The sequence below is a fragment of the Schistocerca nitens genome, chromosome 1 (genome assembly GCF_023898315.1).
Source record: "Schistocerca nitens isolate TAMUIC-IGC-003100 chromosome 1, iqSchNite1.1, whole genome shotgun sequence".
Taxonomy (NCBI): Eukaryota; Metazoa; Arthropoda; class Insecta; order Orthoptera; family Acrididae; genus Schistocerca; species Schistocerca nitens.
In genome coordinates, this window is record NC_064614.1 from 966,275,675 (window position 1) to 966,288,136 (window position 12,462).

At 38.6% G+C, this 12,462-nt stretch overlaps 1 protein-coding gene across 5 annotated transcripts in view; it reads left to right on the forward strand.

Annotated features, from left to right (window-relative positions):
• The window catches only part of LOC126194988 (nicotinate phosphoribosyltransferase), a 115,684-nt gene that overhangs the window by 84,322 nt on the left and 18,900 nt on the right, over positions 1-12,462 (forward strand). For all 5 annotated transcript variants that reach the window (XM_049933409.1, XM_049933416.1, XM_049933431.1 and 2 more), the window contains exons 11-12: positions 4,098-4,234; positions 9,430-9,558. In XM_049933409.1, coding sequence (XP_049789366.1) covers positions 4,098-4,234; positions 9,430-9,558 — 266 coding nt within the window. The remainder of the gene's footprint in view (positions 1-4,097; positions 4,235-9,429; positions 9,559-12,462) is intronic.

The following is a 12,462-nucleotide window of genomic DNA, read 5'->3' on the forward strand; positions in this document are numbered from 1 at the left end:
GTTTGATGTACGCAATGACAGCAACAAGACCTGATTTGTGTGCTGCGGTTAACTTCTTGAGCAGATACCAAAATAATCCATCGGAACAACTCTGGAAAAGCTTAAAAAGAGTTTTGAGATATATCAAAGGAACCGTCAATATGAGACTACATTATCGAAAGGGGAATCGAGAAGTTCTTCTGGCCTATGCTGGTGCAAAATGGAATAGAAAAGAAGACGCAAGGTCTACCTCTAGTTATCTATTAAAATGTTTTGGAAACACCGTCTGTTGGGCAACAAAGAAACAGACTAGTATTGCTTTGTCGTCTACAGAGGCAAAATATGTAGCTTTGGTGACAGCTGCAGCTGAGTTGCTCTGGGTGAAATATTTGCTGGATGAGCCACCAATTCGTATATTTGAGGATAATCAGTCCTGTATACGTTTACTGAAAACATGGGAACATCGACGGTTGATACACGTCAATGTTAATTATAATTTTCTGCGTCAACTACACCACCACAGGATCATCATGGCCGAGCATGTACGTTCGGAGGACCAGATTGCAGATATTTTTACCAAAGGCTTACCAGCTCTTAGATTCATTGCTTTGAGGAGCTTATTGGGTTTATTTTAATTTTTGTTAGTGTTAAATGTAAAATCATTAAATTGAGGAGGGGTGTTAAGTGCTGTACCATCAAAGAGTAAAACAGGCGTTTTTGTTCAGTTGTTCTGTTATGACTTTCAGTTTAATAAAAAAAAACCATCTAATAGTTTTTAACTTTACGTGTGTTATTTTATGGTAAGAAACTAAATTGCAGCAAAATGTGTTCTGACTGGGGCCACAGGAGAGTGAAGTGTGCTGACTATTTGCATATCCATAAAAGAGTGATATATAAGACTAACAAAAAACAGACTTTGTTCAGGTTGGGAATAAGTGTTCTCATTTGAAGACACTGTTTAAAAAACAAAGTGAAGTTGTTTCCAGTGAAGACTTTTTGTGTTCTAAATGTTTTGACAGAATAACAACAGTGATATTATCTGAAAAAGGTGAAGCCTGCCATGATGCAGATTTTGCATCAATAGAGGAAGAATTAAATACCCTGAATCAGTCAACTACACAGGTAGGTATTAGTTCTGTTAAGAAATTGTGGTCAGTGAAGTCAAGTCATAAGCTCTATGCATCAAGAAAGTGCAGAGAAAATAACTAAAGCTATGGATGAATACCCTACAGCGAAACTGACCACTCTCTTCAAAGTAGAAATTCCATCTTCAGAAGAAAATGAACCAAAGCACTCTTGCACCTCTTGCCAGGAATTTTTCACAAATATCATCTCAGCTGTTGTGCGCCCTACTGTGAAAAGGTGCAAGTTTTAACTATTATTCCAGAGACATTTTCAAAGAAAACAATTTTGGGCCATGTTCCCTCAGTATCAAAGTACATGGTAGGAAATCAGGAAATGTGAGGTTTGTAAAAGGAGTCTTTGGAAGACCAGATCCCTATTATGGTCATCCTGTTGAAGTAGCTCAAGTTCAAATAGTGCAGTCATTTTATCTGAACGATAAATGGGACTGTTCTCGCCAGAGTGCCAACAAAAAAAGACACTACAAATGTAACAGTTGAAGGTCAAAAAGTTGCGAAAGTGAAGAGGTACATGACTCGCAGTATTAAAGAAACTTTTGCAATTTATAAGAGCAACTACACAACTTCACTTACGGTATTGGAAGATCAAAATTTTATGTGCTACGACCTAAGTGGGTAGCTCCATAGCCACCCAGAGATGTCTGTTTATGTGTGTACTGCACAAATTTTGAACTTTCTGTGAAACTTTGAAGACCTTACTGGAGCACATGACATATGACATCTTGGTTGGGCATGTGAAGTTATTAGTAGTCTATGACGTAAAGCGAGAGACTCTTTTATTTTAAGAATGTGGTGACTGCCCTGGAAAGGGAGGACTGTCTTTACAGACACTTGGCCTGGAAGACGTAGTAGATAACTCTGCAGAAATTACGTATGTGACATGGGAGAAAAATAAATTAAGAAAACTTGTGTTTGGCAGTTTCATTGATGAACTTGGCAAATCATCAGTGAAAGCAGTAACACACCAGCATCTGAAGAATTGCAACAAAACATTGCAGAAGTGAAGAGGTCTGCATGGACTGAAGAACTATATTAAGTGCTTCACTGTGATTTTGCTGAGAACTGGTGTGTAATTCTCCCACAAGAAGTACAAGGGTATCATTGGAGTAACGACCAGGTTTCAGTATTTACAGGAGTAAGATATTTTCAAAGCAAGACCACAAGTGTTGCAGTTATAGGTGATGACACAGGACATGACTCGGCACATGCTTGGCTAGCAATAGCAATGCACAAAATTCTTAAACTGCAAACAGGGGCAGAGAACATAATTATTTCTGATGGTGCTCCTACTCATTTTAAGAATTGTTACCAGCTGTTTGTTTTGAGTAAGTCGCTTGTGCCAACTGACTGGGTATTCAATGCCCCAATGGAAAGGGGCCTTGTGATGGAGTAGGTGGTCTGCTGAAGTGCCATGCAACAAAACATAATCTTTCCAGACCAAATACAGCTGCGATGCAGCGTGCTGAGGATTTTACGAGAGTTGTGAAATGTTACACATCCACAGCCCTCATTCTTTCGTGCAAAGAGCAAATCGAAGGATTCCGTGAGCAGAAAAAAGAATCGTCCAAACAAACTACTCCTGTGAAAGGAATTCCGAAGACACATTTTTGCACTCGAAAGTGATGGGCGAACTCACATTGCTCGCACTTTGAAGAGCAAGAAAGAAGAAATTTCGTTCGTTCGGCCAACACCTCAGAAACAGCAGGATAATATTCAGATTCACAACTGAGAAGGGGGATATTTGTGACGTGTGTATGACTGTGACTGGTGGATTGCAGAGATTACAGACACCAGTTAAGAGTTAAACGAAACTGCAGTGAACTTTATGCTAACACATGGACCAGCTCCTGGATATAGATTTTTAGCTGGAGGACAGCAACACCACCATCAGTGCTCACTTTCTGTTCACAATGTTTTGAAGACTGCAAGTGCTTCAGTTCTTATTGGTTCAACAGGAAGGCATCTCTCTATATCAAAGGAAGGTCCTGAAGCAGTGGAACACATTTTTAGTTAATTGACTGGCTAATTTCAGTACAAAACAAAGTGTACAGAAGTTGTATAAATTGAAACCTTTGTCTTCGGACCTTTCACATACATTTTGGAACCATTTAAAATGCTTGAAAAATGAGTGTCTTACTCATCTTTCAGAACTAAAATTATGTTAAATAAGGCTAGTTTTTATTTTTATGAGCCTGTTATGTGATAATGAAACAGATTTTATGTATGGCAAAAATTTCAGTGTTTATAAAACCTGTTCAACCTAAAAGTGGAAGCTCTTCTTTTCAGGGAATGTAGAACTATATAGTACTAATCAACAGGGAAAAAAATCAAACTTTTATGGACTGGCATTTTTGAAAAAAAAATTTCCGTAAATTATAAAAAAGTTTAGAACACTATAGTAAAAGAACTTTGACAGATAAGTCCAAATGGAGGATTTCTTTGTAATCAAAAAGCAATTATCTTTCAAATAAAAAAAGCCAACTAGAACTGTTCCAGAGATACAGAATTTTAACATTTTTTCCAAAATTCGCATCTTCAAAATGGTATGCGCACTGTCATATTCGGAGGGCTGTATCTTGGAGCAGAAATTTTTTTGGAGAAAAAAAGATGTGTTCCTTACTTAGTCCTTCATTTTAACATATGCTAAATTCAATAAGGTCCGAGACTATGAAGGTAAGATTTTTTCCTTGTCTGCCAGAATTGATATGGACTGTGCCACAAGTAATACACACTATAGGAAAAGGCTGAAAATGTAGCTCTTGTATGCTTTCTCTGATCTTTTGTACCCTGTCCAACTCTAGTATATTTTTAACAATAATGAGTAGAACATTGGCTCCACACACACACACACACACACACACACACACACACACACACACACACTCTTAAGTGTAATTTTTTTTGATTTTTCAGATGTTTTGTTAACATTTTCATAGTGGAAAACTTTGTAAATGTTGATAAAATTCTATTTTTTAGGGCATGCGCTAATTGATCTAATTAAGAGATCTGTAGAGCCACCACCGGAGGTGGGCCACAAAGTGCTGTGCAGGCATCCATTTGAAGAATCAAAACGTGCTTATGTCATTCCAACAAGAGTGGAGCCATTACTTAAGGTTTGTTTGAACATGTCACATGTTAAAACTGATTTCTAGGGCACTGGAAGGATGACATCCAATTTAACTGAAGAGCCACAAAATGATACAGAAGGGACTATGACAGAGGGAGTTATAATTTCTAGGGGATTGATTGATTTCAGCGATTACGATTAGTAGAGAGATCTGAATGTTTGAAAAATCTGAACTTCGGTGGAACACTTCTGTATCATTTTCTTGGAAATACGGCTTTGAAAATTTATGACACTAAATATGTTTTCAAAAAGTGTGACATGGAGCACAATACTGTCTAAAAATAACTTGCAAGATAAAACCGTAATTTTATGCTTTGTGGTTCATCTATAAAAATAAACTTTGAAGTTTAATGTGTTTTGTGTGTCTGTGCTGTTCTACCCTGTTCCCATTGCAGCTAATTCCTATTAGCTTGTAAAGACTAATGCTTGTTCCTGAGCCTTTAGAGATGGTTTCATAAAAAAAATTTAGGAAAGAAGAATAGTATGTAAACATGAAGAGAAATGTTTCAGTGTCTTGATCCTAAATTAAGGAGTAAAGGTGACAACTCAGTGATTCACTATGTTATCAAAAGGCACATAAACAATTCTTCATCTCAGTTTAGTAGTTAAAAACATAGACTTACAGTATGGAATGTTTAATGTACACATTTTATCAAATTCCCACACATTTGGAAAAATTACGAAAGCAGTCGTTCAAGACAGAGGCATTTACAGTGTAAGATGCAAGTATTTTGTTACTATTATGAAGCTCCTCCATGAAGAGAATGATATTCACAGAGTGTCCAGTTAAGTTTCAGTTTCTTATTTTAATTTTTATTGAGTGACATATCTGTTGCCAGGTTGTGTTAATATTGTCATTGTCCAACTGTGAGTGTCCATAATTGCAAAGCACTAGTATTAGTGCATTATGTGTTCTGACTTTGCAAATAACAATATTGTTTTAGCGTTTACTGGAAAATTCTGGTTTAAGACAGTTGATCATTAAGTTTTGTTCCAAGCTATGCAAAACAACCATAGAAATGTGTAGACGCATTTTTGCTAAAGGCAGGATTGATACTGAAAAAAGCTGTAAGCACTAATTTTGGGGAGCTTCTGTTCTGATAATTCTCACAGTTGGACAGATTAAACACAAAAGTAAGGCAAAAAATTAAGTTATTAAATCAAGTAGCTGACACCACTATTTAAGTAGCCCACCTACATATTTATACTTTCCTATAGGTTCAGTTTGTCCCTTACAAGGCCATGTGAAAATAAAAAAAGTAATTCTAGTGTGAAGAAAATAAAACAGTATCTAACATAAAGACAGTATGTTCGAAAATGCACTTCTGTAATATCAGAATCTGCTGCTGTGCAATATTCCTTACCATATTATTCCACTCCATGCATGGAACACAGTTGAATGCTCCTTGGCATGTTAAACCATGCAAGGCTGAGTAAGTGAGCATAAAATGTTAGGCAGGGTGAACACAACCTAACTGGATAGGCTTCCCACCCCAGTTAATGTGGCCACATGTACAAGTGGTGACAAAATCCTAAGTCATGTTTGACTCCAAAGGTGTGAAATATAATTTTATCCATGTGACTACAGCTAGCATAGGCTTCTCACTTGCTGTGTCTGTCTGGAAACATTCAGCATGAGGAAGCAAGTGCAGTAAGAAGTAAAATTGAAACCAGGGTGTAAATTGTGAAGAAATGGGAGGGTCTAAATAGCAACAGCTGGAATAAATTATTGTTTATTGTAGAAAAAATAGCATGTCTGCTGGGTATTTTGTTCAAAAACTGCTCTACATTAGTGTGTTTACAAGTGGGAATGACTCATTTTATAGAAACACAGTTGTAAGTAATCCCACACTTAAAAAGCTCATTCAGGGATGCTAGCAGTAAAAAAAGAATAGCAGCAAAGTTTATTGCAGGGGGTGCTAAAGATATGAGACCTTTTAATGCTCTTTGTAGTGAATGTTTTAAAGAAAAAGGCCAAGAATGAATAGATCTAGAGGCAGTCTATGGAGAAGTTTGTATTTCACATGTAATAGCACTTATCTCCACCAAAAGTACACATGACAGAGGACAGACTGATGCAGTTTGAATCAGAAAAATGCCTTCCATTATTATGAAAGTTGTTAATAAAACAAGTGCTGTGACAGTTGATGTGTTGACTGATTTGCACAATCAGATGCACTGTTTGGTGCTCACAGCAAATTATTTTTACATCTATACTCTTCAGACCACTGTGAAGTATACGAGAGAGATTACTTCCCATTGTTCAAGGTATTAGGGCTTTTTTCCATTCCATTTATTTATGGAGCATGGTAAGGAGGATTCCTGAAAGGCCTCTGTGCACACTGTAATCAGTCTAATCTTGTCTTCGTGATCCTTGTGGGAGTGATAGTGCAGTCTGTTCCTAGATTCCTCACTTAAAAAAGATTCTAGAAACTTTCTGAGTAGGCCTTCATCGAGCATTTTGTGTATCTACAAGTGTCTGCCAGTTCTTTCAGCAGTTTTATAACTCTCTCCCATGGGTCAAAATGTGTGTGAACATTTGTGCTGCTCCTTATTGTATCTGTTCAGCATCCCCTGTTAGTTCTATTTTGTACAGGATCCAAACACTTGATCAATATTTTAGGATGGGCCACATGAGTATTTTGTATGCAATCTCCTTTTGTAGACATTTCATTTTCATAATGTTCCATGAACAAACCGAAGTCTGCCACCTGCTTTACCTATGATTTAATCTATGTCATCATTCAGTTTCGTATCCCCACAAATTGTGACACTAGGATATTTGTATGAGTCGACTGATTCAGACAAGGATATGGTTTCTTTTCTTTTTTTATGAAATGCAAAATTTTACATTTCTGAACATATAAAGCAATTTGCCAATCTTTGCACCACTTGTAAACCTGATCAAGATCTTGACTTAACACTTGCATAGCTTTTTACAGACGTTACTTCATGACAGATAATGACTTGATCTGTAAAAAGCCTGAGGCTACAATCAATGTTGTCTGCAAGTTCATAATATACAGTATGAACAGCAGGGCTCCCAACACCTTTTCACATCGATGACTCTCCATCCTAGATAACATGCAAATCTCACATGGATCATACTTTCAGTAATAAGCGTACATGTGGTACTGACTCAAATACCTTGGAAGTCAAGGAACACTACATCTTATTGACTGATTTGATGAATGGCTTTCAGGATATCATGTGAAAAGGCTGTCAGGGTATCATGTGAGAAAGCACTAGTTTGGATTCACATAATTGATGCTTTCGGAATCCATGGTGGTTGGCATGGAGGAGGTCATTCTGTTCAAGATACCACATTACATTTGAGCTCATAATATGTTCTAAGATTATACAACAAATAGACATCATTGATATTGGATGGTAATTTTCTGTAGCACTTCTGCTGCCCTTCTTGTGGATGGGTGGGACCTTTGCTTTCTGCCATCTACTGTGCGCTGTTTTTTATGCGAGGGATCTCCTATATATTATGATTGAAAGAGGGATTATCATGGCCATAAATTTATTATAAAATATGGTAGGAATACCATCAGGCCTAGGAACATTGTTCAGTTTTAATGATTTCAGTAGTTTCTCAGTGCCACAGGCAGTGATGTTCTATTTCACTCATCTTTGAATAAACACAGATTGGTCTCTTGTGAGTAATGTTTTATTTGCAACTAAATCCTCAGACATTGAGTAGAATATAAATATTATGAGAGAAATAAGAGAGGATGGCTGACTGGAACATTTTGTTGGAAGTGTTGCATAACTTCTTTGTTTACTCTGACCAGCATGCCAAGATAATAAAAATTTTGTAAAATCATGAATGGCTTTCGTGTGTTGTTCATATTACCACAGCAGCTAGTCACATTTTTGATGAAGATAATTTCTTGTTTAGCGATGCCCCAAAGATCACAGCAACAACAAATACGGTCATGTGCATCGTATGTCACATGAAGAAAAGTGGCTTCTACTCATCTTGGAATTCAACAAGAGGTCAACTCATGCTGGATCAGCTTTTATACCATGCTAGAGTCCATACATATTCACTGTAATCAAGTTTCTAATTGACTGACGGGAAAGAATTATGTTTATAGAGATGTACACAGTTTGTTCATGCATTGCTGTCTTTCAACAAACCCATTACCAATATGTTGATTGTAAAGCTGGACAACATTTGGAGGATTATGTACCGATACTGCGTAGCCCTCAAATTACCTGTGATAGCAGTGACAGGCATACATGATACTGGCCCAAAACATGACTGATACCCTAGATGGTAGAATCTGAGCAAACTCAAGATGTGCTTTGGTAAGTGGCTGCCTCCACACTCTTTCAATGATTATTAGGTGTCAGAGAGAAATCCCTAAACTTTTTGGTGAAGAGAACCGAACAGCATTCATCCAGATTTCGTTTCAGGCATTTTCTTGTCTGCCTTCTTCGCACACCACAGTACTAAGGGATTTGCCCTGTTGTTTATTATGGACTCCTCAAGGACAAACTGGTTATGTGGAAGTGGTTGCATACTGTCTGGATCAACACAGTCCTGCTGATAGCCTCCTCTGGGTACCTCTGAACCATAGTTTGTAGGTAATGATCATCAGCTGGTGTTGTTGCCTGGGCATTCATTACAAGGCAGACCTTCAGTGATTTTTGTCTCACACTGTTGGTCAAAAGATCGAATGACATCAGTGCAGTGTATGTCAGATGGATGGGCAGCTTCCCATGCTGCAATACTTTTTCCTGTGAAGTGATATTGTGTACATGGTCTGAACTAGAAATTGCCCTTTCAGCCATGTCGACAGACTGAACTGCGTACTCAAGTTGCATTGCCTCATTAATGCTTGGAGACACGGCACATACTGCAGAACTACACTGAGAATACATATTTGCTTTTACCTCCAATACACAGATGGCTGTATGTAACAATTTCCTGTGGTCAAAAGAATACTGAGGCAAGAGGTTTCCAGCTGGAAGGAAAAAAGAGAGAAAAAGAAAAAAAAGAACTATTTGATGCTACCAGTGGAAAACTTTCTTAAGCAGTTTATGTTGGTTCCTATCAAGATATTTTACAGATTACTTCATTCTGATGTGTGTTTCATTTGTCTTTATGTTTTTTGGGAATTCCTGTCATACAGGCATAATTTAAAATTGATGTGCTTTCTTTCTAAGGTTTGCTGGCAGGATGGTAAAATTTGTTGCCCTCTTCCTACACTCAGTGAAGTGCGATCAAAAGTCCATGCTTCTCTACGCACTCTGAGGCAGGATCACAAACGAAATCTGAATCCAACACCATATAAGGTAAGACTGATATAAAAGTTTTTATCAGCACTTAAAAAATTAGTGACCATTAGTAAATAATTATAGTTAGCTTTATGCCTATTGTTGAGAAGACTGTAATGATTATCTACTTTCCATGCAGCCATAGAACACTTCAGGGCAGTTTTGTGACGATACATACAGGTCTATAAAGGCACCACATCTTTTTGCCTTCAGAAGAAGGAAATCTACACTGATGATGCATTACAGAAAAGATAGGCACAAGATGCCCTCTTAAGCATTGTGTAAAATGAACATAGTAGCTTTTTGTTTTATTTTACATAATATTGTTTGCCAAAATGATCATGCCTTGGAGGAAGCATAAGAATGATCGGAAGTTCTGCAGTTCAAAAGGGGCATGGTCAACTTTCATTTGGTGTATGTAATCTCTAATCACTACTGATCATTTTATATGATACAGACTTCATCATATGTATTGGGTTGGTGCATGAGTTCGTAGTGTTTTTCCATAAGTTTAACATACACAACAGATACGCACAACAGAGAGTTTAGTCATCAATAATCCGAGGGTAATCTCAAAAGTAAGGTCTCCTGCTTTTTATAAGTACATAACTCTGTTTGTGTGGCAGTTGGTCACACTGTTATGAAGAGTGCTTCACGCGCTGTGTGTAAACATGTGCACGCCACGCTGAGGCGCTCAGTCTTGGCTTGGCAGCCGTTGAGAATGGAGATCCTGTTGGATGTTACTGCCAAGTGCGAATTGTGTGCAGTTATTCAGTTTTTGAACGCAAAGGCCACTGCACCGATTGAAATTCATCGCCACTTGGCAGAAGTGTATCGTGAGTCTTGCATGGATGTCAAAAATGTTCGTAAGTGGTGTAGAGAGTTTGCACCTGGTCGGACCGAAATTCACGGTGAACAAAGGAGTGGGAGACCGTCAATTTCTGAGGAGACAGTTGAAGGTTGAGCAAAGCATGTGTGAAGATCAGCGGATTACCCTGGATGATCTCTGCACGTTGGTTCCTGAGGTTTCCGGAAGCACCGCTCACAGAATTTTAACGGGAACATTGAACTACCGGAAGGTGTGCGCAAGATGGGTGCCACGCATGCTGACTGAGGACCACATGTGGCAACGAGTTGATGCTTCCCACGCATTTCTTCACCGCCTTGCAGCCGAACAGGACAACTTTCTGGACTAAATTGTCAAGGGTGACGAAACTGTGGCATACTACTTTACACGTGAGACCAAGCAGCAATCACGCCAGTGGCGGCATCCTTCTTTGCCAAAGCCACGGAAATTCAAACAAACACAGTCTGCCGATAAAGTCATGACAACTGTTTCCTGGGATCGGAAAGGGGTATTGTTGGTCGATTTCATGCCCACTCGGAGCACAATTAATGCTGACAGGTACTGTGAGAGTCTGAAAAAACTCAAACGGGCAATTCAGAACCGGAGAAGAGGAATGTTGAGCAAGGGCGTACCCACTCTCCATAACAACTTTCGCCCACACATCACTCAGCAAACTGTTGCTCTCCTGCAACAGGTTCAGTGGAACATAATCACCTACCCACCCTATAGTCCTGACTTGGCGCCCAGTGAGTATCATCTGTTCCCTAGGTTAAAAGAACATTTGGCCGGAAAGCGATTCAGCTCCGACGACGATGTGAAAGAAGAGGTTCATAACTTTCTGAACAGCATGGCGGCGAGCTGGTATGACATGGGCATACAAAAACTGCCCCAGCGTCTACAAAAATGCGACAGAAATGGTGATTATGTCGCAAAATAGCTAAATGTTCAAGCTGTAAACTGATGTAAACCATTGTAGAAATAAACAGGTCTATGTACTTACAACCCTCATATATTCTCCTTCACTATGTACAACGTTTCAATGCTGGGGTAACTTTTCAATGCCATGGCTGTAGAAATCGTGTGATTTTCAGGTGAAGAACTCGTCAAATCATGATAGGAGCATGCTTTCATCCGTAAAGGAAGTTCTTTGAAGGTTGTTAGATAGAGAGCAGATACTGTGAAAATCAGAGGGTGCAAGCTCAGATAAATATTGTGGGTGCGGAATGACCTCCCAATCCAACTCTAGTGTAATCTTTTTTGTCAGTCAAGCAGGATGCAGGTGGGCATTACCATTATCATGGATTAGTATCACTTGACACAGTTTTCCAGGTCGTCATTCTTATGGTCCGGAAAGTGTCTCAGTTGTTGACAGTAAATGTAGGCAGTGATAGTTACACCTTGGGGAAGCAATTCATAGTCCACCACATCTTTGCTGTTCCAACAGATGCATAACATTATCTTTTGTGAAAGCACACATGTCTTTGTTTGGGGAGTTGCTGCTGTGTTTGGGCACAACCATTAATTTCTTTTTCTTATGTAAGCATAAAGACGCTATTTTTCGTCACTAGCAGCACTACGGGATAGGAGTGGTCATGTTGTTCACAAGCCAATTGATGATGGATGAGAAAGCAGATGACCACCCACTGTGTTTTGTGATTTCAGCTTCAGTGCGTGCGATACTCTAATATTCATTGTGTGCAAATATCACATGATGGTTGGATGATCACAGTTTGTCACATTTGCCAGTTCTTGAGTACACTGATTTGGATTATTGTGAATTAATGTGTTTAAACTATCTTCCTTAAACCTCAAAGGTGTTCCTGAAAATTGAGAGTTGCTAATGTCAAAATGATCCTACTCAAAACGCGAAAATCATTATCTTGCCATGCTCTGTCCAATGTCATTATCCTCATATAGGGTGCAAACCTTTCTGGCTGTCTCCACTGTTGTCACTCAGAGGAATATGTCGGAATTGTTCAAATTTCTCCACTTGACACTCCATTTTCTAGTGTCCACAGCTCCACTCACTGTCTCCAAATAACAAAATGACAATATGTAAGTATACCATAGCAACC